The sequence below is a fragment of the Heterocephalus glaber genome, unplaced genomic scaffold (genome assembly GCF_053883595.1).
Source record: "Heterocephalus glaber isolate CG9 unplaced genomic scaffold, H.glaber_assembly_v1.0 deba00001452, whole genome shotgun sequence".
In the NCBI taxonomy this organism is placed as follows: domain Eukaryota; kingdom Metazoa; phylum Chordata; class Mammalia; order Rodentia; family Bathyergidae; genus Heterocephalus; species Heterocephalus glaber.
Window position 1 is genome coordinate 16211133 of NW_028258302.1, and position 26715 is coordinate 16237847.

Below are 26715 nucleotides of genomic sequence, written 5' to 3' on the forward strand. Positions count from 1 at the left end.
TGTAGCATAAGTTCTAATAAAATCTCTTTTGGACAGCATACTTTTGCCTATTCATGATTTCTAACTTGAGTAGAGCATACTGAACTACAGTAAGACCTGTGACCACTGAATGTGGCCAGCTGCCATCTTCAGGGGCCAGAAGAGATCCCAAGTCCTGCTGGTAGCTGCTGACTCTGAGCACTAAGGCAGGCCACTAACACTAAGAGCTGATAGTGGCTGGCATTCAAAGTTCAGGACTATGGACATTATAAGAGCTACACTTTGCCAACTCATATCCTCAATACAAACTGAGCAAAAGAACCCTCATCCAATTGTTAACTTACTGGTGCTCCATGTGGGCACCCTGGTCTTTCGAGGGCTCTGAACAAGAGGACAGACAGCAGTGATAGCCGTCAGCAGTGGAGAAGTAACTGAAGAATCAGCTTCTATCTGATTTCCATATTACATGCAGCTAAAGACTCACACTAGCTGGTGACAGCAGAAGAAAAAACAGGAAATCCAAAGCAGGTCACCCAAGTACCAACTCAAAATAGTTTAGCCACAAAGTAACACCAGGGTTGGGATAGCAGCTGACTTGAAGGAAACTGTGGGCTACTGGAAACCAAGATCTATGATTGAAAGACTGGAAAATCAATAACTTGTGGAAAATTTTAAAGCATTTGGGTTGTTCATCCCAGAAAAGCCTAGATGGCAAAGCAATGCAATTGAACTCAATCAGTTTATTCTGCAACAGAAAAGAGCCTGGTTGGACCCAGCGAAGATCTTCCTAACAGTGACAAATAAGGTAGACCAGGCTGTGGGATCCTGGTCCCTGGGAAATTTGAAACTCATCTGGCCAGCAAAGGCCCCAGCATGCCCTGGGCTGTGAGTAGGAAACTAGAATAAATGAACTCCAGCTGTCCCTCTTGTGACCAGAGACTCTGGTTTGACATGAGTGTTCTGGGTCAGCTGCACAGCCCCAGTTAATTATCCAAAGGGAGCCCTCTCTATCCATACTAAGCTTTTTATGTTCTCCGGCCATTGCCACCAACCACAGCTTTAATTAAATCCAAGGCTTAATTACATAGTGCAGTGCTTTCATCACTCCCCTCATGGCTTGGCTTCCAGAATGATGGTGGTGGGAACAGTGTTTCAGGAGGACAGATGAGCCTGAAGAAACCCAAAGCAGAGAATCTAGACATGGGGCACTTAGGGACACATGGAGAGAGCATATGTGGGACTCCTGTCCTAAATGAGCTCACAATGTGTTGGAGAGTTACAACCTCCAACCTGGTAGATGTCACAGGGCAGGCAGTGGTCCTTTGAGACTGAGGGGATCAGGGAAGCTGCATGGGAAGAAGGACTTAGAGAAACTTTAAAGGCAGAACAGGATCAGACAGATGACCAGGCAGGACAGAACATTTCATGGCACCAGAGTCCCTGGTGGAGGGAACGGCATGATTTCAAGCATAGAGATGTAACAGGGACTTAGAGGCTGGGTCTGCAGATGCTCAGTGGATAACCAAAAGCAGGGTGAAGGTTAGATCTCTGCATTCATTTTTTATCTTTCTCTTTATTACCTTAAAGTTCTAGGTCAGATCATAGCTCAGCTCTACACGTAGGGATGTTGATCTCCTAACAATCATCTAAAAAACTAGTATTACAAGGTACATTTTCTCTAAATTTAGCCTATATCATCCTGCTTCAAAGACTGAGGACACTAAGATCAGAGTACCTAAAATCATTTTCAGGATCTGCAGGACATCCTGCAAACTTTTACAGTATCCGGTTCTAGACCCTTGGAGGGATGCCTGGAGGTTCCCAGTCATTATCCTAAACCTGTAATACATAAATTCCAGGAATATCAGAGCCTTGCAGACCATCTCATGTTGACACAAGCAGAAGGTCAAGCAGAAGCAATGACCCCATGATAGGAACCAAGACTGTCTCCTCAGCAGGAGCCATCATCTCATGATGATGAGCTCCCCTCCAGGATGGTATCGCTCCCAGAACCTCACCATGCATAAGATAACGATCAACCAGACGGGCTCACCACTTGACCAGGATTACTTACCCTACTGGTGCACAGAGTCCCAACTTTGCCATTGTTGTCCCTTTCTATAAAATGCCAAGCTAAGCTGAAACCTCATTCAGTAGGTCCTAGAAAGCAGCTGAAAGTTTTTGAGCTCAGGAATGATCCAAATTACTTAAGGAAGTTTACAGGACTTTGGAGGGTGGGATCCCAGGTAATTTTCTCCCCATTCTTATCCAGCACATTCTGTGTTTTGCAAACACTAAATTACCATTCTTTACACTTCCTGTAGACCTGGCTAAGTTCCTTCTTTCGGGTCTCAATGTTATCATTTCTTTCTCTAGGAAGCCATGAGGTCACAGCTCCTTCTTCCTCAGTCCCCGGCAGGTGTCCCCCTTTAAGGCTCCCACACTCGCTGTTTGTTCCATTAGAGCACACAGCACTGTTTGTAATTATTCCTTTGTGTGAATTCTCTGCTAGTCTGGGAATTCTGTTGAGGCTAGAGACAGTATCTTTTCCACCAGAGTATCCCCTAAGAACTACCATAAGGGAGTAAAGTGCAAGATGAATGAAAGGACATATGTGAACCTGCTGACATCTCAGGTTACTCCCTAGATCGAAGCTAGTGAGAGAGACAAACAATGGAAAATCCCTGTTGTCAACAGCTGCAGGTTGGTAGGGTAAACACCTTTGACATGAATCATCAGTCTCATAGTCTCACAGGAAGCAAAGAGTAGGGGAACACAAAACAATCCATGACCTCCTCCTCTTTTTCCTGAGAATAAAAAAAAATCAGGGTTATTTCTAGGCATGCCTGGGAGCTATTTGAGGAATGGTGAGGCGGAGGGTTACTTACCGGAGCTATAAAGAATAATCCTCCGCTGAAACCTATCTTCGTGCCGGCTGCTCCCTAGACTACCACCAGGGGGAGGAATCGCACTGCATCCCCGGGTGTTTCGCGTGCGGAGAACTCTGGGGATTGTAGTTCTGGGGTTGCTAGGTGCGGTCTCTCGCGGTGCACCTCGGAAGTTATAGTTCTAGGCGGAGAGGCAGAACGTGCTTTTAAGCGTCCATATTGAGTCCTGGAAACTACAACTACCAAAGGGCCACGGCTCCTGGGCGGTTTCTCGTTTCCGTCTAGTGAAACATCTGAGGTTGCTTCTGAGGGATCACCTTGACTGGGTAAGTTTGATTGGAGAAAGCTGTTGTTCTGAACTGAGCTGCCTGGAGACTTTTTCATATTCCAGTCTGATTCATGGGCTCCTCGTCTCTCAACCTCAGGAACTGCACATTAACCTCTAATCTTCGTCCTTTCTGGGTCCCATTCAGACACCTCCAGTATCCACCCACACCCTAACCCCCCTTCTCTCACCTCTTGGTTCACTCTGGCACTCCTGGAATCCCTCTCGGAGACCTCGGTCCCAGCCTGACCCCACAGCCTCACCTACCCGAGATCAAGACTTCTTTATGTGTCCTCCGTACCTCGTGTGCTTCACTCTACGCTCACTGTCCTGTTTTTCATGCTGGTGGAAGAAGGGTCCCATTTCTTCTTAACGATGCTGGAAACTTGGAAGTGAGCCCACTGGGTACTAGTCCAGCTCTACGTCCCACTGTCCGTGACCTCGGACAAGTCGTACAACCTCTCTGGGACTCACTTTCTTCATCTATAAAATGGAGATGACCATCAGTCGAGGAAGAAGTTGTGTATTGGATCCAGTAAGCTAATGGGTGTGAAAGTGCTTTTAAACTGTAAGGCCTCCACAAGCGACAGAAGTTGTTTATTACATTTATTAGTAGCTTGGAACACCCCTATCAGGGCTGCGTTTCAAGTTCTGCCACCTTGTTACTTCAGCCTGTTCCTTGAACCTTGATGTCTCCATCTACGAGCAGGGTGGTATTTCCTCACTTCCTCCGGAGATTAAAGATCAGAGAAACCAATGAGCTTTTAGTCTCCAGGGAGCTTTGTCTGAAAGGAAGCACTAGAGAGGTGCTCATCTTGGACTCTGTGTTGAAAGAGCCAGTGATGAAAGGTCCACACGCTGGTAGTGGGCAGCAGGAGGACAGCTGCAGTGTTAAGCCCTGTCCATTCCCTTAGGGCTCTTCCGGGCCTGTTTTGTAGACTCTGGCTTTGGCAGGGATATCTCGGGCCTGGAAAGACTGAGAGGTAAGAGTCCATTTTGCCAATAGGTTTAATCCAGGAAAAATGAAAGAGACCTTAACTGAGTATGTTGAAAGAGAGACATAGCATTATTCCTGACATTTTATGAGTACTTAAAATGTACCAGGCCCTAGACAATGTCAATTTCCTTATTTAAATTTCACTTATGGGGGCCGGGGATTTAGCTCAGTGGTTCCGCTGCCTGCCTCGAAAGCGCAAGGTCCCGAGTTTGATCCCCGGTACCAAAAAATAAATAAATAAAATTTCACTTATGAAGTGTTCCCATTTTACATATAGAAAGCTTAGGTTCAGAGAAGTCATGTAGTTAAAGTTATAGCTACTTCATGGCTACAGTGCCTTTTATACAGCCAGTGCTTTACATACATTGTTTAATCCTTTTTGACATCCTGAGTAGTTGTTTCTATCAAGTGGATTCACTATCAGAGTTTTAGAGTTTAAAGAACTTTCTCAAGATCTCACAGCTAATAATTAGCAAGGGTGACTTTCAGAGTCATCAAAGTCTTTCCCCACTATACCCTGTAACCTTATTTTTAGATCAAAAAGATTCCATTCCTCAGAAATGGAGAGGATTTAAATCAAAACCAAAGGAAGGTACATTTATCAAGTCTCAATTATTTGGAAAGCCTGCGGATAGATGGTTTGACTTATAAAGAAGTCTAAAACACAGTCTTTACCCCTGGATTATATCTGAAGAGAAAGGCATAAATCTGTGTAAAATTGAATAGCATTCATTGGATAAATTAATTATTGAGACCAGCTGTATGTGGGGCATAAAATTAGGCCTAGCAACAGGCAGGAACATGCTTCTAGGTAGTCATGGAGACTATATCCAGTGAAATTGTCATCAAAACAGGAGGCCAAAACAGCATACAGTAAGTGTTGATTGTGTGCCCATCTCTGAATCAACTATATGGAACAGTTTTCAAGCCTTCCTCAGCAGAAACACCTAGGAAGCTTAAAAAACTACTGGAGGCTGGGGATATATATAGTTCAGTGGTAGAGTGCTTGGCTAGCATGTGCAAGGTTGTAGGTTCCATCTCAAAAAATCATTAATCTCTGGGAATGGAGCCCTAGAACACACATTTTTTTAAAGTTCCCCAGGAGAAACCAGGCGTGGTGGTGCACACCTATAATCCCAGCAGTAAAGGAGGCTGAAGCAGGAGGATCACAAGTCTGAGTCCTGCTTGGTCATTTTAGTGAGACTCTGTCTCAGAATAAAAAGGGCTCGGGTAAAGTGCCTCTGAGTTCAGTCCCCAGTACTGAGGGGAAAATAAAAAGTTTCCCGGGGGGTTAGACTATAGGTTCAGTAAGCTCTGATCTAGATTTCACATGAATCACTGTTGCAGACAAATCACTGATTGAAAACTTCTAGACTAGTTACTAATCCAAGAACAGCCCTACGGCAGCCTGTGATGGGTTTCCAGGTGATGGGGCCCATGCTTAGAGTGGAGAGGAGAAAAAGTTGGAGGCTTGGGAAAGCTCCCCCAAGAGGACATAGAGATCTCACTGGACCTTGATGAATGGAAAGGCTCTACTATGAATTTTTGCAACATCTGGACAGATTTCCTTGGAAAATTCCATGGCACTTCTTTATTAGAAGTGATTGTTCTGTGTAGATGTCATTTTGGCAAAATTTTAAATCAAATTGGGTTTTTCCATCTTATCATACTTGGGGATTAATCTGTGAGCCTAAGGAACACATTCATTTTAATGTTGGCCTCACTCTGGGCAATTATTTTTATTTCCAAGCAGAATTTAATTGATGACATTCTCAGAAATGATCTGCCTCTCCCTCACCCCTTGTGTGTGTATGTGTGAGTGTGTGTGTGTGTTTTAAGTCCACTTATTCTGATTCCTATTCCAAACACTGTTCTCAATGCTGGATGAGACAAGTCTCTTCCCTTAAGAAGCTAGTATCTTCCTGGTCACCAAATCCTGAAACCTGATTATATCTGGCTCTTCTCTCTCCATTGACTTTTCAAATCCATTCAGTTGCCAAATCCTCTTGTTTCTGCTTTTCACACAATCAACAAATATTTACTGGGTACTTGCTAAGACCCAGGTACTAAGCTAGGTGCTTTAAATGTTTTATTTCACTTTATTTCCATAGCAACCTCATGAGAATGGAGAGGATTCTTATGGTACAAACAAAATCAGGCTTGGAGAGGTCAGATAACTTGCCCAAGGGAGCAAACTAGGCAGCAGAGGAGCTGGAGTTTAAGTGTGCGTCTTTTGGGTGTAATTTATCTCCCACCCACCACTTCATTCCCAGAGCAGATTCCAGCTCCTTAGGCTGGCACTTGAGTCTCTGCTACCTTCTAGGTCTTGTCACAACTTTCCTTTCTCCCCTTGAGCCCATCACTAACGACTGTGGTTCTTGAGTGCTTTCTTAACACTCTGCCTTTGAACACTCTTCCACTTGAAAGTTAGCCCTCCCCATCTTCCTCTGCCCTCTGCTCCCAGGCTTAGGGAGCCTTCTCTCCTCAGAACTCTTCTGCTGTTTTATCTGACTCTTTTATGACAGTTGGAATTTGCCCCTGCTTCAGTGTCATGTGGGTGACACGTGTCCAGTGGCCCAGCTGTAGGTCATGTGTGGGTGCGCTCGCACATCCTCAGCGGCAAGAGGGGAAGAAGGGTCAGGTGCTGTGGCTGAGGAGCTCTCATCCTTTACTCTGGCTACATCAGGAGCTTAGCTGCTTCTTCTTTCTTTTATTCATCAAGTTTATTGGTACATTGTAGGTATACATTATGATCACATTCATTAGTGGGAATTTGTACCTGTACGTGAGATATCTTGGTTCTTATTTTTTTTTGCATTGTCCTGCCCTTCTTTCAATCCCTCCACCCCTCCCTATGTATATAAGCTTTGTTTCTGTTTTTTCCTTCTTTTTTCACTTTTTTCTCTCCCTTCTTTCCTCCTCCATTCTCCTTCTTCTTTGAACAGTTTATTCCTATTTCACAATATCTGTTATACACTTTGATCCTCATTTGCACTTTCAGTTTCTCACACCAGAGAAAGAATTCAGTATTTTTTTTTTTCTTACCAGGGATCGAACTTGGGTCCTTGCACTTTCGAGGCGGCACAACCACTGAGCTAAATCCCTGGCCCAGAAGATCACTTACTTACTTTCTTTCTTTCTTCTCTCTTTCTTTTCTCTGTCTCTCTCTTTCTTTCTGGTACCGGGGATCGAACTTGGGACCTAACAATTCAGTATTTACACGTGTGTCCTATTTATTTCACTTAAGAGTATAGCCTCAACATGCATCCATTTAGCTATAAGTGTCTCTAGTTTATCTTACTTTTTTTTTCTTTTTCTTTTTTGGTACTGGGGATCAAACTCAGGACCTTCTGCTTGCAAGGCAGGCGGCGGAATCACTGAGCTAAATCCCCAGCCCTAGTTTATCTTTCTTTATGGCTGAATAGTACTCCATTTTATTTTTAAAAAATCTTTATCCAATCACCAGTTGATGGACATTTGGGCTGCTTCCAAGATTTAGCTATTACAAACTGTGCCACTATAAACATGAGTGCACATGTATTGCTGTGGTCTGATGCTTTTAATTCTTTCAGGAACATACCAAGGAGGGGAATAGCTGGGATCCCTAATCCTAGTTTTTTGAGGAATCTTCACACTGATTTCCATAGTGGTTGCACCAGTCTACACACCCATCAACAGTGGAGAAGGGTTCCTTTTTCCCCACATCCCTGCCAGCATTTGTTATTAGTTGATTTCTTGATAGCAGTCATTCTTTCTGGAGTGAGATGGAATCTTAGCATTGTTTTCATTTGCCTCTCTCAAATGGCCAGTAATGTTGAATTTTTTTCATATGTTTATTTGCTGTTTCTACTTCTTCATCTGAGAAATGTCTATTCATTTCAGATGACCATTTTTGGATTGGGTCTTTAAATTTGAGGTTTCTAATTTTTTTTGAGTTCTTTATATATTCTAGATATTAGTCCTTTGTCTGAGGAACAGCTGGGAAAATTTTTTTCCCACATTGTGGGTTGTATCTTCACTCTATTGGTGGTTTCTTTTGCTATGCAAAAGCTTTTTAATAAGATTAGATCCCAGTTGTTGATTCTTTGTGCTAGTTCCTGTGCGACTGAGATTTTGTTCATAAAGTCTTTGCCTATGGCATTGTCTTCAAGAGTTTTACCTAACCTATCTTCCAGCAGGTTTAGTGTTTCTGTTTTTTTTTTTTTTTTTTTGCTACTGGGGATTGAACTCAGGACCTTGTGCTCGCGAGGCAGGCACGATGCCACTTAGCTATATCCCCGGCGTAATATTTAGATCTTTGATTCATTTTGATTTTAGTTTAATGCATGGTGAAAGATCTGGGTCTAGTTTAATCTTTGGCAAGCTGAAACCCAGTTTTTCCAGCACCATTAGCTTCCTTTTTTTAAGACAATTGAGTTTATTTTTTATTTTTTGAGACAGGGTCTTGCTATGTGGCCCACACTTTAGTCTTGAACTCGTGGGCTCATAAAATCATTTATTATCTTTTAATGTTAAATAGAGTGATGTTACGATTATTTGGGGCTTTCCATAAGGGGGAGTGATTTCCAGTGGACAGGACAATTGGGAGTTGGCAGTCAGCAGATCTGAGTAATAATGGCTCTGCCTGTGACCTTGACCAGCTCACATACTCTCCTGGGGCCTTGGTTTCTTTATCAGTAAAGTGTATACAGGTACTGGGCAGGGAGGGGGAGATGATTGTGAGGAGGATTAACAGAAATGATCTCTGGGGTCTCTTCTCACCCTGGCATGTTTTGACTTGAACTCTGAACCCTCCCAGAGCATGTTAAAGGAAGCAAAAGAATGTGATGATTAACACTATGAGCTGCTTTTATTGGATGTAAACAATAAAAGTCTAAATTCTGTTGGTTTATGTTTTTAGTTGTTCTATGTTTTTAGTTGTTTTGTGGTGCTGCATATCGAACCCAGGGCCTTGTTCATGCTAGGCAAGCATTCTGTACCCCCAGCCCCTGTTAATTCTGTTGGCTTAAACAAGAAAGAGAGTTTATAGATTCAGGTAATTGAAAGTCTAGGAGTGGGGCAAGTGTCAGATATGGTTCAATCCAGGGATTTTTATGTTTTCATGAATGCGGCTTATTTTCTGAGATTCTTCCAGCTCTGCCATCCATTGTGGGCAGCCTCATCCTCAAAGGTGGCAAACTGAGTGCAATAGTTCAAAGCCACTTGACAAGGGACATCTGTATATCACGCTGGTTCAAAACAGCAAAGAATGTTTTTCACCTCGGCCATCAAACCAAAGTCTTGAGCTTTATTCTGATTGGACCAATTTAATGTTATGTGTCCACTCTTTGTCCACATCTTCCCAGGGCCTAAAAAATACCTATTGGTTCTGGTCATTTTGGACCTGCCTCTTGAGGTTAGGGAGAGGTAAGCCCCACCTAAGGCACAGGCTGTGGATCCTGGGATGTTTGCACACATCTCCATTTTGTAGCCACACTGTCCATGATATGATTTTGGTTCTGCTAGCTGTGTGTTCTTGGGTAAGTTACCTAAATTCAGCAAGCATCAGTTTTCTCACCTGTAAAATGAGTTAATAATACATATATCAGAGGACTGTTTTAAGGATTAAATTAAATAATAGATGTAAGGCACTTGGCAGAGTTCCTGGCAGACTAAGTGTGATGATGATGATGGTGTTGAGAAATTGAAGGATAGGGAACAATGGCATTAGCTGCAGTTTAGAAAGCAGTGAAGTCACTGGGACCTAGTCAGAAGCCGGCATATCTGTCACCAGGAAGGCTCCCATTTGATCTGCCCATGCCATACTCCTGACCTCTTACCTTTTTGTGCTCTTCCATTATGTCTTGTCTAGAAATTTTTTCCTCCCATTGTCTGCCTCGCCAAACCTCCCCATCTTCCAAGGCCCCACACAAGTGCTGTGTTAGAATCAATAATTTAGGTCAGAATTTGAGTCACCCTGTAAATGGCACCAGTCATATTTTTTTTTCTTTTTTTGTGCCGGGGATCAAACTCGGGTCCTTACACTTGCGAAGCAGGTGGCAGAACCACTGAGCTAAATCCCCAGCCCGGCACCAGTCATATTTAAAAGCTCAGTGTCTAGATTTGCCTGACCTGCATTTGCCACCCTTATGCAGGGGAACTTGGGGAGTTAGTTATTCGACGTCCCTATGCTGTAGTTCCCTCTTCTATAAAACAGGTCTTAATACTACCTGTTTCAGAGAGTTGTTGAGAGAACAAAGTGAGATAATGTACATACAGTGCTTAGCATGGTGCTGAAAAGTAAATACTAGAACTTATTAGTAGCTTGATGAGGGCAAGGTCCCAGTTGTCTCTACAGCAGTTACTGCTATGCTGCTATAGTAGGTGCTGAGTAAGCACTTGGAGATCAGGGATCAAACTCAGGACCTTGTGCTTGAGAGGCAGGTGTGGTGCCACTGAGCTAAATCCCTGGCCTTGGAGGATTTTGAAGAGGATGGAAGTTCTTTCTCCTCTTCACCATCTTCTTACCCTACAAGGAAAAAAAAATCTTCCCCTAAACCCTGGTAAAGTCATTGTAGCAAAATAGATGATCTGTATGATATAATGAGTGACTGGCAGGGAGGATGGAATGATAAGGGCAGGAAGTAGATAGGGGTGGCATATGACTCATAAGGAACAAGAAGCTAAGAAGAAACCAGCAAGAGGCTGTTTTGTGTTTCACCTTCCAGCCATCAAGTTTAGCATCGCTCCAGTCGTTTGGTCCACCTGGTGATGAGATGGGGACCAGCCAGTCCATGTGCTTTCCACCTGTCTCCGGACCCCACCTTGTAGGCTGTGGGGATGTGATGGAGGGCCAGGGTCTCCAGGTAGGTGTCTCCAGCCTCACCCCTGTACATCTCCATGGCCTGCCTGCACTGTGACTTCATGAGCACAGGTCTGGGTATCCAGTTCCAGGTAGGGGAGTCCGACTTACAGCTGGCCTGGACTTGGTTTTAGCTGTGGGTCTGCCTTCCCTGGATGTTTTTCTTCTTCTTTCCAAGTACTATATTAGAAAACTTCCCAGTTGACAGAGACAATGGATTCTTTCTTCAGCTAGGAGGAAATGGGCCCTAGCTTCAGAGACAGCTCACAGATCCTCTTCCCTATCTGGAGAGCAGATGCCTAATTATGGAAAGGTTTTTTTATTTCATCCTAATGCAAATGTATAAGAAGAGCAGGGCTATGTGTCATTGCCCTTGACTCCTCTCATCTCCTCTCCTGCCATCATGTTTCCCTCCTGCTTCTTCTGGGCTTTCCTTCCACCATTGTCTAGATTTTTCTCTGCTGGCCCTTGGACTCCCCTCTTCCCTGTGAGAGGCACACACTTCCTCGTAGCCCTTCAGCTACTCCCATATAAAATTAGTGTCTACTGTACCTGAGAGCCAATCTCTAGCTCCCAGACATTTTCCAGCCTGAGCTCAGGGCTAGATTTAAATCTTTCAGTGCCCCAAGCACTCAAATATTTAGTGCCCTCCACCCAAGATGTAACTCAAAATAGTTGGCTATTTGAAATAATACAAGGCTTTCATGTGTGCTGAAAATAAAATTGCTTCTTTCTGGATTTCCTGAAAGTGAAGGCCAGGTATGGTAATGAAACCTAAGTGTCCCTGTGTTGGTGCCCTTCCTGGCTAGAGCCACAAACACCCGTAGTGTGTGTCTGCTGCAAAGTCTGCTGGTGCTTGGACTTTGCTCTGAGCTGCTGCTCTCTTCTTTTCTACAGGGGAGCTTCTTTCGACTCTTCTACCCCTGCCAAGCGGCAGCAGAGACCACGGAGCAACCACTGTGGATTCCCCGCTCCGAGTACTGCACTGGCCTGGCTGATTACCTGCAGTTTAATAAGCGCTGGGTGGGGTTGCTGCTCAGCCTGGCTGTGGGTAAGGCTGGGCTGGCCCTATGTGTTTTCTTTTTTTGGTACTGGGGTTGGAACTCGGGTCCTTGTACTTGCACAGCAGGCAGCGAAACCACTGAGCTAAATCCCCGGCCCAATAAAGGTGTTTTTTTTTTTTTGGTACTGGGGATCGAACTCAGGACCTTGCACTTTCAAGGCAAGCTGCAGCACCACTGAGCTAAATCCCTGGCCCCTGCTACGTGTTTTCTTTGTTGCCTGGTTATGTCCATAGGAGATCTCCAGGTTGACACCGTACCTTTTAGCTTGTAGAGTCTGCCCTTTTGTAATGGGTGGGATTGGACAAGTTACCTTATCTGAATTCCTGCCTTTGCAGGGTTGTATGGGATGTATATAAAGCCTCTAGTGCAGTGCTTAGGACATTGAATGGGTCCCATAAGTGGCAGCTGTGAGTTCTTTATGCAGCAGCTATTAATTCCCACTCTGCCAGCTGTTGTGTAAATTGGCCATTCTTAACTCTCAGGGAGCAGATAGCCTCCTGCAGCTCTCCCTCTAGCCCTCCCCTTTTCTAGGTGGGGTCTCTTGAATCATCCACTTCCTCCAAAAGGTCCCAAGCCCAGGAACTCTACTGCCTTGGCATCTCAAGGATTTGCCCCAGAATGTTGAGTATTGCCTTTTTTGTTTGCTTGGTTTGTTTTTTTGTTTTGGTGGTGCTGGGTGTGGAACCCAGGGCCTTGTGCATGAGCATGTGATCCGCCACTGTGCTTCACGCACCTGTTTGGATTTATCTTCCCATTTTTTGTGTTCACTCTTTCTAGAAAAGAAAAGAGGAAAAGAGTAGGTGATGATTGCCTTGGAGTGCTTAGGGGCAATTTGTGGTTCTCCAGAGTGGGAGAGACACAAATGCCTGCCACGCCTGTGCTTGGTCTGCCCTTGGGATTATAACTTCTGGGGAGCCAGAAATTCTATAGCCCATGTCTCTGCCAGGATCTTGTCGCCTGCCTGTCAGCTGGAATGGCCCCTTTAAGACAAAGGACTCTGGATACCCCTTGATCATTTTCTCCCATGGCCTAGGAGCTTTCAGGTAAGAATTTCTGAAACCCAGACCTTAACATATTCTTAGTAACAAGTGCTGAGTCTCAAGTTATCCTTACAGGGCAGAATCATGAATGTTTCCATGTGCCAGGTGGTGTCATCTGCCATCTGCTTCAAACCAAGCATTGTGTCCATCTTCTCTCAAAGGCCTCTCAAAAACCCCTTTATCCGATAGAGCCTCACACCCTTCACTTCTCATTACTAGCTTTTATGTAAGTGGGTACTTTCACTGTCTTCCAGTGCTATAGCCCAGAAGCTAAAACAATTACTTGCCACCCCTTGTCTACCTCTAGCTTTTGTCTGCGAGAGAAACCTTATTATGTTTAATCACTATTGTTGGGGAATTTTCTGTTAAATACAACTTGCCCAAATCCTAATTGATATAGGAAGATTGGGTTCTTAAGTTTCCTTTTAGCTTTTCCCACTTTTTTGGGGAAGGCAATAAACTGGACTTCAAAATCAAAGAAGCCTAGTGTTGTGGCACACACCTGCTATCCCAGCTACGCAGGTGGCTGAGATGGGAGAATTTTGAGTCCAAGACCAGCCTGGGCAACATAGTGAGACCCTGGTTAAAAAAAAAAAAAAAAAAAAAAAGAAGGCCAGGATTTAGCTCAGTGGTACTGTACCTGCCTTGCAAGTGCAAGGTCCTGAGTTTAATCCCTGGTACAAAAAAGAGAGAGAGAGAAGACAAGTTGACCTTCTTTTACTTAAAGGAACTGTGTTATTTCTTGCCTTGAGGTCTTTATCTGTACTGGTCATCTCTTCTGTTCTCCCTGTCATCTCTTGCCTGAATTCCAAATTACCTTTAAGGTCTAATTTGAATTTTATTTTCTTAGAAACACCCCCAGAAAGAGATGAGGTCTCACTAAATCACTAAATTGCCCAGACTAGGCTTGAGTTTATGATGCTCCTGCCTCAGCCTCCCAACGTGCTAGGATTACAGGTGTGCCACCACATCCAGCTATAATTATTTTTTATGTCTCTAAAATCCATGAAGGCAGAGATTGTCTGTCTTTTGTCACTCCCACTGCCTAGGATGGTGCTTGAAAAGTAATAATTTCAAAAAAATTAATCACATGAATGTAAGTGCTATGTGTTGCTGCATTTTCATTCATTCAGTAGACATCTGTTGAGCTTTGGGCATGAGAGGAAGGAGGGACATATGGAGACAAACAGTCCTCCTTTTTTCTCTTCCTTCCTTCCTTTCTTTCTCTCTCTCTCTCTTTCTTTCTTTCTTTCTTTTGTAATGGGAATTGAACCCAGGGATTTCATAGTGAGTTGTAACCAGCACACCCTCCCATTTATTTTGAGGCAGTCACCCGAGTTGGGTTGGGTTTGAATTTTCAGTCCTGCCCCAGCCTTCCAGAGTGCTGGATTACAGGTATGCACTATCATAGTACTCAGGAGGCTGAGGCAAGAGGATCACCACAAGTTGAAGGCCACCTTGGGTTACATAGTGAGTTCAAGGCCAGCCTGGACTACGTAGCCAGACCCTGTCTCAAAAAACAACAACAGCAACAAAAATACATAAAAATAAAATATATCTGCTAGAAAAATTTAAATTACTTTTAAATTTAGTACTGTATTTCTGTTGCACCATACTGGGCTACAACTTAACCACACAGACTAACCTGGCTTACAAGAGAGGCTGCAAAATACAGCGTTTTGACAGTGTTATCAAAAATCAGTTTCTATTATTGAGGAAGAAGGGAAAAACAGGCATTTGTAGTAGGTGCTCAGTGGTATTTGCCATGTTTCTCTTTTTTTTTTCGTGGAAAGTTTGAAGATAGACAAAAAATCTACATGCTAAATTGTGATTTGCATAGTAAAGAAATAGCCAGAGTCCCTGTTCTCAAGGAACATAACAACTGATTTGGAAGACATACAGTATATACACATTGAAATAGCCAAAGCACATTTAGGGGCTGGGGCTGGGCTGACTTAGTGGGGTTGGGTGGGTTGACCTGCAGGGACTTCCTGGAGGAGGACATGGAGACACTGGGAGAGGAGGGCTCTGCCGGCTGGAGTGAGCCCCTGCAGGAGCTACCCCAAACCAGGCTCCTCTGCTTAGTCCTTTGAGATGGCCACTAGCAGAGACGGTTGGAATGGGGGTGAAAGTGAGGCCATTCTTTTGATCCCTTTCTCTGTTGTTTTCTGAATCACTAGGACACTGTATTCAGCCTTCTGCATGGAGCTGGCCTCCCGTGGCTTTGTGGTGGTTGTGCCAGAGCACAGGTGAGGGATGATAGTCACAATGACCTGTCATGGAGTGGGTACCTGCACTGAGCTTGGGTACAGTCTAGTTCCCTATCAATGTATGATTTCTTTTTCTTTTCCTTTTTGAAAAAGATTTTGTTTTGTTTTATAGTGCTGGGGATCAAGCCCAGGGCCTTGAGTATGCTAGGCAAGTGCTCAACCACTGAGTTACACCCCCAGGCCCAATGTATCATTTCTAATTCTCCTAACAAGACACGGTGCTTTAGTTTAGGAGAAAACCAGAGTTCAAAGATACCTCGCAGAGGGGCCAGGGATTTAGCTCAGTGGTTTGGCCGCCTGCTGTGCAAGTGCAAGGACCCAAGTTCAATCCCCGGTACCAAAAAAAAAAAAAAGATAACTTGCAGAAACTGACACAGCTGAGTCAGGGTTCAAGCCCAGGTCTTCTTCAGAATTCGTATTTTTTTACTCTTCTTTGCTTGTCCCCAGATTTCCTTCAGCCAGCCAAAGGGGAGCCTAACTATCTTGGCTGGAAGGGAGGATTTGGTAAAGGAAAGAAGTAAGCTGATGAGTACGTCTGCTTTCTCTCTGATGCCATGTGTACTACAGGGACCAGTCAGCCGCTGCTACCTATTTCTGCAAGCAGGCCCCAGGGGAGAACCAGCCCTCCAATGAGTCACTAGAGGAGGAATGGATCCCTCATCGTCGAATTGAGGAAGGGGAAAAGGAATTCCATGTTCGGAATCCCCAGGTAGGCTTATGACAATTGGGCAGGGAGAGTTAATAACCCTGTTTTCTTTGTACTGTATCCGCTGAATTAATCAGCTTTCCATCACTATAATGAAATGCCTGAGCTAATTATAAGAGCAAAAGTTTATTTAGCTCACAGTTCTGAAGATTCTAGTCCAAGGTCAGGTGGACCCATTGCTTTGAGGCTCTGGGGATGCTAGATGGCAGTGGTTTGTGGGTGTGTGGTGGTGCCTTCACCTCATGAACCCAAAGCAGAAGAGACTAGGGTCCTCTAATTCCTTTGAGGGCATGTCCCCAGTGATCTGAGGACCTCCAACTAGGTCCCACCTCCTAAAGGTTTTATCACTTCCCTTAGCGCCACCTAGGGACCAAGGTTTTAATACATGAACCTTTGGGGAGGCCACTGGAACCAGCTTCAAATGCCATTAGGACTTGCCCTCAGAGAGAACTGGCTCAGCTCTGTCTCTCTGCCATTGGGTGAATCTGTAAACTGGCTTGCTTTCCAAGGTTTGAATCACAGCTCTTAACAAGTCTGAGCATGCATATGTTCAGCCTCATCATCAGAGGATAGAGCTATTTAGGGATTGTCCCCAGTCTCCCATACCTGCACCAAGCCAGAGTTTGAAAACTTCTGGAGAGAAATTCATAGCCTGGGGAGAAGTGCCAAAATGAAAGTTCCAAGCAGAAATACCTCATTAGATTTGGGGCAGGGATAATCCTCAAAAGGCGAGTTAACAGGAGAAGGGAGTTGGCTGGTAAGTGTTAGGCAGACAAAAGCAACAGATGTGCTATAAATGGGCAAGTAGAACCCAGCACTAGATTTCTAATAAGAGCATTCTTGATTCCTTTTGTTTTTAAAATGGCTTCATGTACATCATCTCACTGATCCCCCTGACAGAGTCTGAACAATAGAGCTGACCCCGTTATGCCATAGGTGGTGTTCTCGTGAGCTTCAAGGGTTGGCATGCTTGCTGAGCTATGTGGGCAGCTACCCTGCCCTTAGGGGAGTAAGGTTTGTGCTAGATGGTTGTGGGGTGTTTCAGCTCCCATCACCCTGTCTCTGTTCCAGGTACACCAGCGGGTAAAGGAGTGCATGCACGTGCTGAGGATCCTGCAGGAAGTCACTGCAGGGAGGACTGTCCTCAACATCTTGCCTGGTGGGTTGGATCTGATGACTTTGAAGGTATGGCAGCTACTGGTATGACTCAGATCCCAAATATTCATCTGAACTTTCTTGGTTACAAGTAACAAACCCACCTCACTAGCTTAACCCAAAAGAGAACTTACTGGTGCACACGACTAGCAAGAGCACAGGCAAACTTCAGGCCAGTGTCAGTAGATGCAGGGTTGCAGACATTGTGTGAAAGCTCTGGCATCCTTCCTTTCCTTGTGACTCAGTTTCTGTCTGTGTACGTGGGCTTCATTGTTATTAGACTTTCCTTTAGGCAAGAAAAATAGTTGCCAGCAACCCAGGCTTGTGTCTCAACTCATAGCTCCAGAATTAGAAAGAAAAGAGCGGGGTATGATGGTGCATGCCTGTAATTCCAGCACTCTGGGGGAGTGAGGTAGGAGGATCACAAGTTTGAGGCCAGCCTGAGCAACCTGGTAACTTATTAAGACCTTGTCTTAAAATTAAAAATTAAAAAGCGGCTGGATATATAGCTCAGTATGGAGGCCCTGGGAGATAATAGATAGATAGATACATAGATAGATAAGAAAAGAGACGAGACTCTCTTAGGTTCTAGGCTTTGGGCCAGTGTGAATCACATCCTCTCCACCATCCCCAGGTCAATCACTGTGCTAGAGGGAGAGAGTATTGTGATTGACCTACCTGGGCTACATCCACTTAGGGTCACAGGACTCTGAACTGTGAGATGGAGGTCCCCACCAGGGCCACATGGATAGAGGACAGATGGTTCATTCTCCAGGGAAGAGCTGTGGGGCAGCAAACAACCTGTGTCTGCCTACTACAGGCTAATTCCTTCCCCTTGAGGGAATCCTGGGACCTTCCCAGGAGGGTATGAAGCCACTCTTGCTGTGGGATTGAGTGCCTGTGAAGGTACAGTCTCCACCCCCACCCAGTCTTTTCCCAATTTCAAAGGTAGTTCAGGCTCTGTTCAGAGAACCAAAAAAATCACACAAAAGGATAAAGAAAAAAAACTTTCTTAAAAAAAATATTTTGATGTTTCTCTTTCTAGTTTTAAGATTCATTAACATGTGTATCTATCCATCTCTAGCTCTATCTATATATCTATCTATCTATATTTCTGCGTGTGTGTGTGTTTGTGTGTGTGTGCACACGTGCACACACATGCACAGTACTGGGGATTGAACCCAGGGCCCCTTGCTGAGCTACATCCGCTGCCAGCCCCTCAGTTGCCCAGGCCAGGATGGAACTTGGTAATTGTCTTAGCTACTTCTTTTATTGCTGAGACAAAATACCTGACATCCAAAGTTAAAGGGGGAAACTTTTATTTTGGCTTACAGTTTGTAGAGGTTTCAGTCCATAGCTGGCTATCTCCAAGGCAGGGTGGCATGGCAGGGGGACATCGCAGAGAAGAAACAGTTCATGGTGTGGCAGGGTAGGGAGAAGGCAGCAATAGCAAGTAGCAAGCAATGAGCAGCAAGCAGCAGGAGCAGCAGGCCTGCTTTTGTAGTTCTTCTAGGCTACTTGTCCCTTGGGTGGTGCCACCCACACCTAAGGTGGGACACCCTTAATTCCAACACCACACAGTTAATCCTAGCATCACATACTCTAGACTCCAAAAAGGCCCACCTATGACTGTGTGAGGGGGATATCTAGATACAAGCCATAACAGTGATCCTCCAGCCTCAGCCTCCCAAGTAGCTGGGATTATGGTTATATACCACCATGCCCAGTTTGTGTGTGTGTATATTTAAAACAATAATGTTATTTTTTAAAAAGCTGCTTTTAAAAAGCTGGCCTTTTTCTTCCCACTTAGCAAAACACTATGAGATTCTTCTCACACTAATGTTTTTCTATGGCATGATTTTCAGTAGCCATGTAATATTCCATTGCACGAGTAAGAATGTACTGCATTTTGAGTATTCACTGTTATCAGAATTCCTCACACAAACTTATAAAGTCAGTATTATTACCTCTCTACATTGAAAGAAACCAAGGATCAAAAGGCTAAGGACCTACCCAAAATCACTCAGCTAATGGTGGGAGTGTAGACTGGTGCAACTGTGGAAATCAGTATGACGATACTTCAGAGAACTAGGACTGGAAGTCCCGTTTGACCCCGCATTCCCCTGCTGGGTATCTTCCCCAAAGAATTAAAAGAATCATACCACAGTGATATATGTGCACCCATGTTCATAGCAGCACAATTTGTAATAGCTAAAACTTGGAAGTAGCCCAATTGTCCATCAACTGGAGACTGGATAAAGAAAATGTGGTTTTTTTAATAAAACTGAGTACTACTCATCCATAAAAAATGAGAAATTAGAGACATTTATAGCTAAATGGATGCACATTGAGGCGATACTCTTAAGTGAAATAAATAGGACATACATGTGTAAATACCGAATAGTTTCTCTAGTGTGAGAAACTGAAAGTGTAAATAAGGACTAAAAGGTATAATAGATAATGTGAAAAAGAAAGAAAAGGGGCAAAGGGGAACGCAAAGTGGGAGGGGTAGGAAAAAGGAAAGAAGGGAATGGAATTAATATGAGAAAATGAAAAAATGGAAACAAAGTCTTTGTAAATAGGGAGGGATGGAGGAGTTGAAGGGAGGGCAGGGGAAGGGGAAAAATAAGAACCAAGATGGATTATGTAAAGGTGCAAATTTCCAATGATAAATGTCATTATATTATATACCTAAAATGTACCAATAAAATAATATTAAAATAAAAAAATTACTCAACTAAGTAAGTGGTTGAGTCAAACCTTAAACTGAGGTTTTTTGATATCAAAACTTGTGCTCTGTGCCCCTAAAGGCTCTTAGAAAATCTCTTTTAAAGGCTCTATTGATGACCTCCAGAAAGAGGCATCTGCCTGGTGGAGTCTAGAGTGCTTTCCTAGCTATTTAGCATCATCAGTCCCCTGCAGAGAAGCAGGGGTCCTGAGCACTGAATTGTGGGTTCACATGCCTGGGAGCCTGAGACAAGCCTCAGGGAATAGCAGGCTGTAGTCCAGGTGGGTTATTTAAAGTGTAGCCTTTTGGAGGAAATACAGAATTTAAAAGCTAAGTAAATTTTCACCTATCAGATTGAATAAAATCCAAAAATTGATTATTCCCTCTGTTGACAAGCTGTAGGGAAATAAATATTCCCTATATTGGCAGTGAAAGTACAAATTGCCCCATGGAAGGCAGTTTGGCAAGAGCTGTCAACATTATGAAAGCACATATTCTTTGACCCAGCAGTTTCCAGTTCTGGGAACCTAACTTATAATACGTGCACACATGCAATGTTTTTGGTACCAGAGATTGAACTCGGGACCTTGCATTTGCGCGCCAGGCGCTGGAACCACTAAGCTAAATCCCTGGCCCCTGCACACATGCAATGTGATGTGTGTCTAAGGTTATTCATGCCAGTGTTCATAATAGAGATTGATAATAACCCAAATGTTCACCAGTCAGGAGACTGGCTAATAGATTATGGAGCAGTGTATGTATTATTTGAGCAATATACATTGGTATGGTACATAAACTTTAATATTTCAGTGGTTTAATAACAATGGAAATTTTTCTCTACATAATGTTGACAAGGCGTTCCTGTATAAGTGGTAATATAGGGATCCTGGCTCCTTTTATCTTAGGGCTCTACCCTCTTTGACTCACCAATCCACATTTGCTGTGTGTAAGCCAACAAAACAGGAAACAGTACAGCAGAGTTTTATGGACCAGATTTGGGAACAGATATATTATCTTTGGTCACATTCAATTGGCTAGAACTCCATCACAGGGCCATATGTTACCGGGTGAAATAGTCTAGCTGTGATGATGAGCTAGCTCTCCACCCAAGGTGAAGTCAAATGGAGCTGTAAGAAAGGATAAGGAGGGCTGAGGATGTAGCTCAGTGGCGCCACTCCTGCCTGGCAAGTGCAAGGTCCTGAATTCAATTCCCAGTACCAATACTAATATTGTTATACAAAAATGTTAGACAAAGAACCACTTGCAAAAAGAGAGGAGGGAATTTAGCTCAGTGGTGCTTCCTCCTACCTCACAAGCGCAAGATCCTGAGTTTGATCCCCGGTACTGCAAAAAAAAAAAAAAAAAAAATGCTGAATATAACATTTAACAAAAAAGGGGAAGAGTATATGGTCATGTTTACTTGTATATGTATAAGCAATCACTGCCAGAACACGTAAGAAACAGTTACCTGTTTGGGAGGAAGTAGCCACTATGAGGAAATGAAGCTGAGTAGGCAGCAGACTTTTCTATATACTTCTGATTTTGACAGTACATGAATATTTTCACTAATAAAAAAAAAGAAAGAAAAACTAAAGAGGCCATCTACCCAAGCTCCTGATCTTAAGGTAACTGCATGAAGGGGAGGATTTAGGTACAAAGCCTTGGGATAGAAACAATGGACAGCTGTGGGGGGCAAGGCTTCAGAGCAGACTGAGCCACAGAGCCTGGAGAGATTTCCAAGCCCCTTAGCAGGTGGCTGCAGTGGCTTTTTATATAACCATGCCCTGAAGGCTTCTGAGGATAACCAGAAATAGGTACTTGCAGAACAGTTAGGGCAAATAGACTTTTTCTTCCCCTGGGCTTTGGATAAAAATCAGGACAGATATCTAAAAAGGAGGTAGAACCTGAGCTGGTTCCTGCACAAGTGGTCCATGTTCCAGAACAAAGTGGAAGGGTGACAGGAGCTCCCCCCTCCTACCCTCAGCATGGTCCTTGTCACATCCCCCAGGACCAGTGCATGAGGCAAGGAATCTAGAGTGTGGAGATCACCTCTTATCTCAGCACCTCCTGCACTGATGCACCACTGTGGAACCTGACAGCTTCTGCTGTTCATTTATTCATAGATATCTGAATGTCTACCTTAGGCCAGGTACTGGTAGTTGGTAAGATTTACCAAGAAAAGGTAGAAAATCTGGTTCTCAGAATTCCTGCCTACAGAAGACCATTTATACTGATGATTGTCTTGTCTGTTCTTTTTTTTGTAGGGGGATTGAACTTGGGTGCGGTGGAACCACTGAGCTAAATCCCCGGCCCCTTGTCTGTTCTCTACTAAGCAAGAGGTTCATTTTTTTCCCCTTGTGCTGTGGATCAAAGCTAGGGTCATAGGCATGCTGGGCATGCTCTCCACGTCTAAGCTAGACCTAGAGGTCTAAAGAATGTCATGGATTCTCCCACTCATGTCCTCATCCCATTCCTTCACTAATTCTTCTTCTTGCCCTTGAGGGATTCCCTAAAAAATATTCCTGGCATGGCTGACTCTCTTCTTTCCTCAGGGTAGCATCGACATGAGCCGCGTGGCTATGATGGGACATTCATTTGGAGGGGCCACAGCTATTCTGGCTTTGGGCAAGGAGGCCCAGTTTCGGTGAGTTTCATGGTGATGGTATTGCTCTTAGCTCCACATACCATTCGCTCACCCAACAAGGACTTATTACACAACTATTATGTCCTAGGCACTCTTTAAGGGGCTGGGAAGTCAATGGTGAAGTCAGAAAAAAAGATCTAGCTGGGCATGGTGGCATACATCTGTAATCCTAGCTACTCAAGAGGCTGAAGCAGGAGGATCACAAGTTCAAGACCAGCATGGGCAACTTAGTGAGACCCTGTCTCAAAATAAAATTTAAAAAGATTGAACTGCTTCTCGGCCTTTTGGCTAAGATCAAGTGTAAAAAGGTTGAGGCCATAGTTCAGTGCTCCTTGGGTACAATCCCCTTTTACCAGGAAGAGAAAGAAAGGGAGAGAGGGAGGAAAGGAAAAAAGGAGGGAGGGGGGAAGAAGGAAAGAAGGAAAGAAAGATCTGATATATATCATGGAATTATGTTATTATGGGAGGAGATAGACCAGTAGAGAAGTTAACAGATAGTAAAATCCCCAGTGCCTAAGCGCAGTGAGGAAAATGAAACAGGCTGATACATTAGAAGGTCTGGAAAGGGATTTGAAAGGCAAAGAAGCCAGCTATGCAAGACCTAGGAGAAGATTATTCCAGCCAGCAGGAACAGCTAGTACAAAGGCCCTGAGGCGGCAAGATGGTGGCTGTCGGCGGGGGGGGGGGGGGGGGGGGGGGGGGCTAGTGAGAGACAGTGATTTTGAGACATGATCAGAGATTAGCAGGAGCCAGATCACAGGACTTTTTGGCCAGGATAAGGAAATTTAGATTTTATTCTAAGTATGACAGAGAATAATTGGATTTTAAGCAGAGAAAAATCAATCTTACTTACATTTACAAAGACCTTTCCGTCTACTATGAGGAGTAGATTGTGGCCAGACCAGACTGAAGACCAGTTGGAGGCAGGTTGAGCCAGCATTAAGCTGAAAGAAGATGGATTTGCATTAGGATAGGTAGAGAGAAGGAATGGAGTCAAGATGTGTTTTAGAGTTTTCAGGACTTAGTGATGCATGAGGTAAAGAAAAGGGCAAATTGAGGTTTTTCATTTGTATATCTATCATTTAAGTGGAATATGAAGATTTCTCATTGAGACAGAGAAGACAGGGGTCGAGAGGGAGTGCTAAATCTTAGGGCCACAGGTGACATAGTTTTGGCACCAAGGAGGCCCTTCCTGACCCCCCCAGCCACATGGACTCTGGGCTCATCCAGCACCTTGTGCAGTTAGGGTGGTAAGCTGTGTTGTTTTGAGACCTCATCAGTCTGCCTCCCCTGCTGGCATAGGAGCTCCTTGAGAGCAGGCACGCTGTCATATAGCTCTGTATCAGAAGCACAGGTTAAGTTCACTGTAGGCTCTCTGAATTGTTAAATGAATAAAGTGCCGTTCTGAGTCACCTGAATCAGCCATCTAAGATTAGGTTCAGGGAAGAGATCTGATTCTTGTTCTCAGGGAGTGTAAACTCTAGAAGGATCTTTGGCAACAGGTAAAAGTGATCTCCAGCCCAAGATTCTAACTGAAGGGAATGGGCCTTTGTGCCCTCTTCCTGGCTTTCTGGGTCTTTAGAACCACACCCCTCCCTCCACCACCCTAACTATTCTTGCCTGGGTTTCTGTGTGGCAACTCCAAATATCTGGTCCTGTTCCAGGTGTGCTGTGGCCCTGGATGCTTGGATGTTTCCTCTGGAACAAGACTTTTACCCCAAGGCCCAGGGCCCTGTGTTCTTTATCAATGCTGAGAAATTCCAGACAGTGGAGAGTGTCAACTTGATGAAGAAGATATGTGCCCAGCATGAACAGTCCAGGATCATAACTGTCCTGTGAGTGAGCCCCAAAGTCATGATTCCAGTGTCCTCCCCATTTTCCACTCAACTGTGCCTCCCTTTTCTTCTGGATCATCCAGAACTTTCTACCCATTAATTAACTATATGAGTACTTCCTGAATTGCTGTCTTAAGTTCTTCAAATTTCATATCTGCCCCTCTCTTGTACTTAACTCCACCTACAGTGATTTTCTTCAGTAGTTATATGGCTTTATGACAGGACTTACCTGGTAGTCTCTGGGATTGTGAGATGGCAAGGAAGGGATGTGGGTCTGGATGGTTCCAGAGATCTCCAGCCTCTTTGGGAATCTAATTGGGTCTTTTGAAGAGTGAGGATTCACCAGAACGTTTTTAGAACTTTCATGAATATCTAAATCCACACATATTACTCTAGAATTTATTTTCTCCCATAAACCATCTATATTCTGGTCAAGAGAAACTATATTCTCCTCACTAGCATTATTGGTTGATTTTCTTTTAGAGCCATTTTTCACAGAGCAAACAGTTTTTAGTGACTCTGGGACACTGACTATATAGGAAGTGGCTTGGAGCTACAGAGGCAGGGCTGCAGTCTCCCTGATTTGCTGCTGCCCTGTACTTGAGCCTAACAGCACACCTGTATCAGGGGTTCCAGGTCACATTTCAGGAACCTGTGGACCTCTGAAATCAGTCAGGTGGTTGAAAGCAGAAATCAAACCTCTGACTGAACACAAGTCTCTGACAGTCAGTGTCTTCTGCCCTTGCCTTCTTGCTTGGCTCAGCCTCTCCCCCTGGGACCAGCCCTTCTCCTTCCATTTTTTTTTTTTTTTGTACCAGGGATCAAACTCAAGTCCTTCCGCTTGCAAGGCAGGCAGCGGAACCACTGAGCTAAATCCCTGGCCCTCTCCTTCCATTTTGATTTCATGGCATTGGAGAATATAGGCCTGCTGAAACATTGCCCCAGCCGGTTAGACTTGGACAGTAGTGACCTGGAGGGAAGGGAGAAAACAGTTGGAATGGGGCTCACAACCAGGACTTAGCTACTGGCAGTGTGTATTTCTTTTTCTTTTTTTCTTTTCAGTGCTATGGGTTGAACCTAGGGCCTTATGTATGTTAGGCAAGGGCTCTACCACTGAGCTGCACCCCCAGCCTGGCAATGTATTATTTCTTAAACTGAGTGCTGAATGCTCGAGTATTCACTGTTCTATACATTGTGTGCCTTAAAGAATGCATTTTTTAAAATTACTTTTTCTGCATGGTATCAGATAGTTCGTTGTTGTTGTGGGGGTTTTTTGTTTTGTTTTGTTTTGTTTTTGAGTCAGGGTCTCACTGTGTGATTCAGGCTGACCTTAAACTCACTATGTTGCCCAGGCTGGCCTCGAACTCACAGTGATCCTCCTGCCTCATCCTCCCAAGTGCTGGGATTACAGGCATGGACCACTACACCTGGGAGCATGGCATCAGATTGTACAGCATTTAAATTTTCCATCCCTCACTGAATTGTGTAGTAAATTTAATTATGAGTAATTTATCTCAAAATTAACCCGGGTTCAATCCCGCAAAAAGTATTTAGAGCAAAAAGATTTAATCTAAAAACTCATTGCTACATGCCTTCACTTTTCTTATTATTTAAATAAAAGCAAGTAATTCCTTTTCTCTGTTTACGCCATGGTACAGCCTAACAAGGAGCTAATGCATTTTGTGAGTATTTGGAAGCCACTAAGTGAAAGCCATGACAAAACAGACTATAATAACGTCTAAGAATGGCAGGTGCTGGAGACCTAGCCTCCCTGCCTCTCTTCCGGCTCCATCAAGCTCAGCCTTTTCCCAGCATTGTCAGGCATTGTGGTCTAGGGATTGCGGCAGCTTTGAGGCTATGCACACCTGAGTTTAAATTCTAGCTTGTTCCCTGCTATCGGCATGACCTTGAGCAGACTGCTTACCTCCTCTGATTCTGTCAAAGGGGATGGTCCTTGACAAGGTTGGTGTGAAAATTACATGTGGTAATGTGTGGAAAGCACCTTGTGCACAGTGGATGCATATGCATATGCCCAACTCCCAGACTCCTACCAGTTGTTTTTCTTTTCCTCTAGTGGCTCTATTCATCGGAGTCAAACTGACTTTGCTTTTGCGACTGGCAACTTGCTTGGTAAATTCTTATCCGCTCAAACCCGTGGGAGCTTGGACCCCTACCAAGGTCAGGAGATTATGGTGCGGGCCATGTTGGCTTTCCTGCAGAAGCACCTTGGTAAGAAGTGAACT

General features: G+C 44.2%; 1 protein-coding gene across 2 annotated transcripts in view; it reads left to right on the forward strand.

The window, feature by feature from the left end:
* Positions 1-3132: 3132 nt before the first annotated feature.
* Positions 3133-26715, forward strand: part of Pafah2 (platelet activating factor acetylhydrolase 2) — a 31388-nt gene continuing 7805 nt past the window's right edge. Inside the window, exons 1-10 of one of the 2 annotated variants that reach the window (XM_004850624.4) lie at positions 3133-3193; positions 10897-11034; positions 11928-12081; positions 13041-13137; positions 15315-15383; positions 15972-16113; positions 17182-17295; positions 22546-22637; positions 24302-24472; positions 26547-26701. In XM_004850624.4, the coding sequence (XP_004850681.1) occupies positions 10945-11034; positions 11928-12081; positions 13041-13137; positions 15315-15383; positions 15972-16113; positions 17182-17295; positions 22546-22637; positions 24302-24472; positions 26547-26701 (1084 nt within the window). In that variant the 5' untranslated portion in view covers positions 3133-3193; positions 10897-10944. Of the gene's footprint in view, positions 3194-10622; positions 10732-10896; positions 11035-11927; positions 12082-13040; positions 13138-15314; positions 15384-15971; positions 16114-17181; positions 17296-22545; positions 22638-24301; positions 24473-26546; positions 26702-26715 lie in introns of those variants that run through there. The other variant, XM_087215536.1, reaches the window with a different exon arrangement.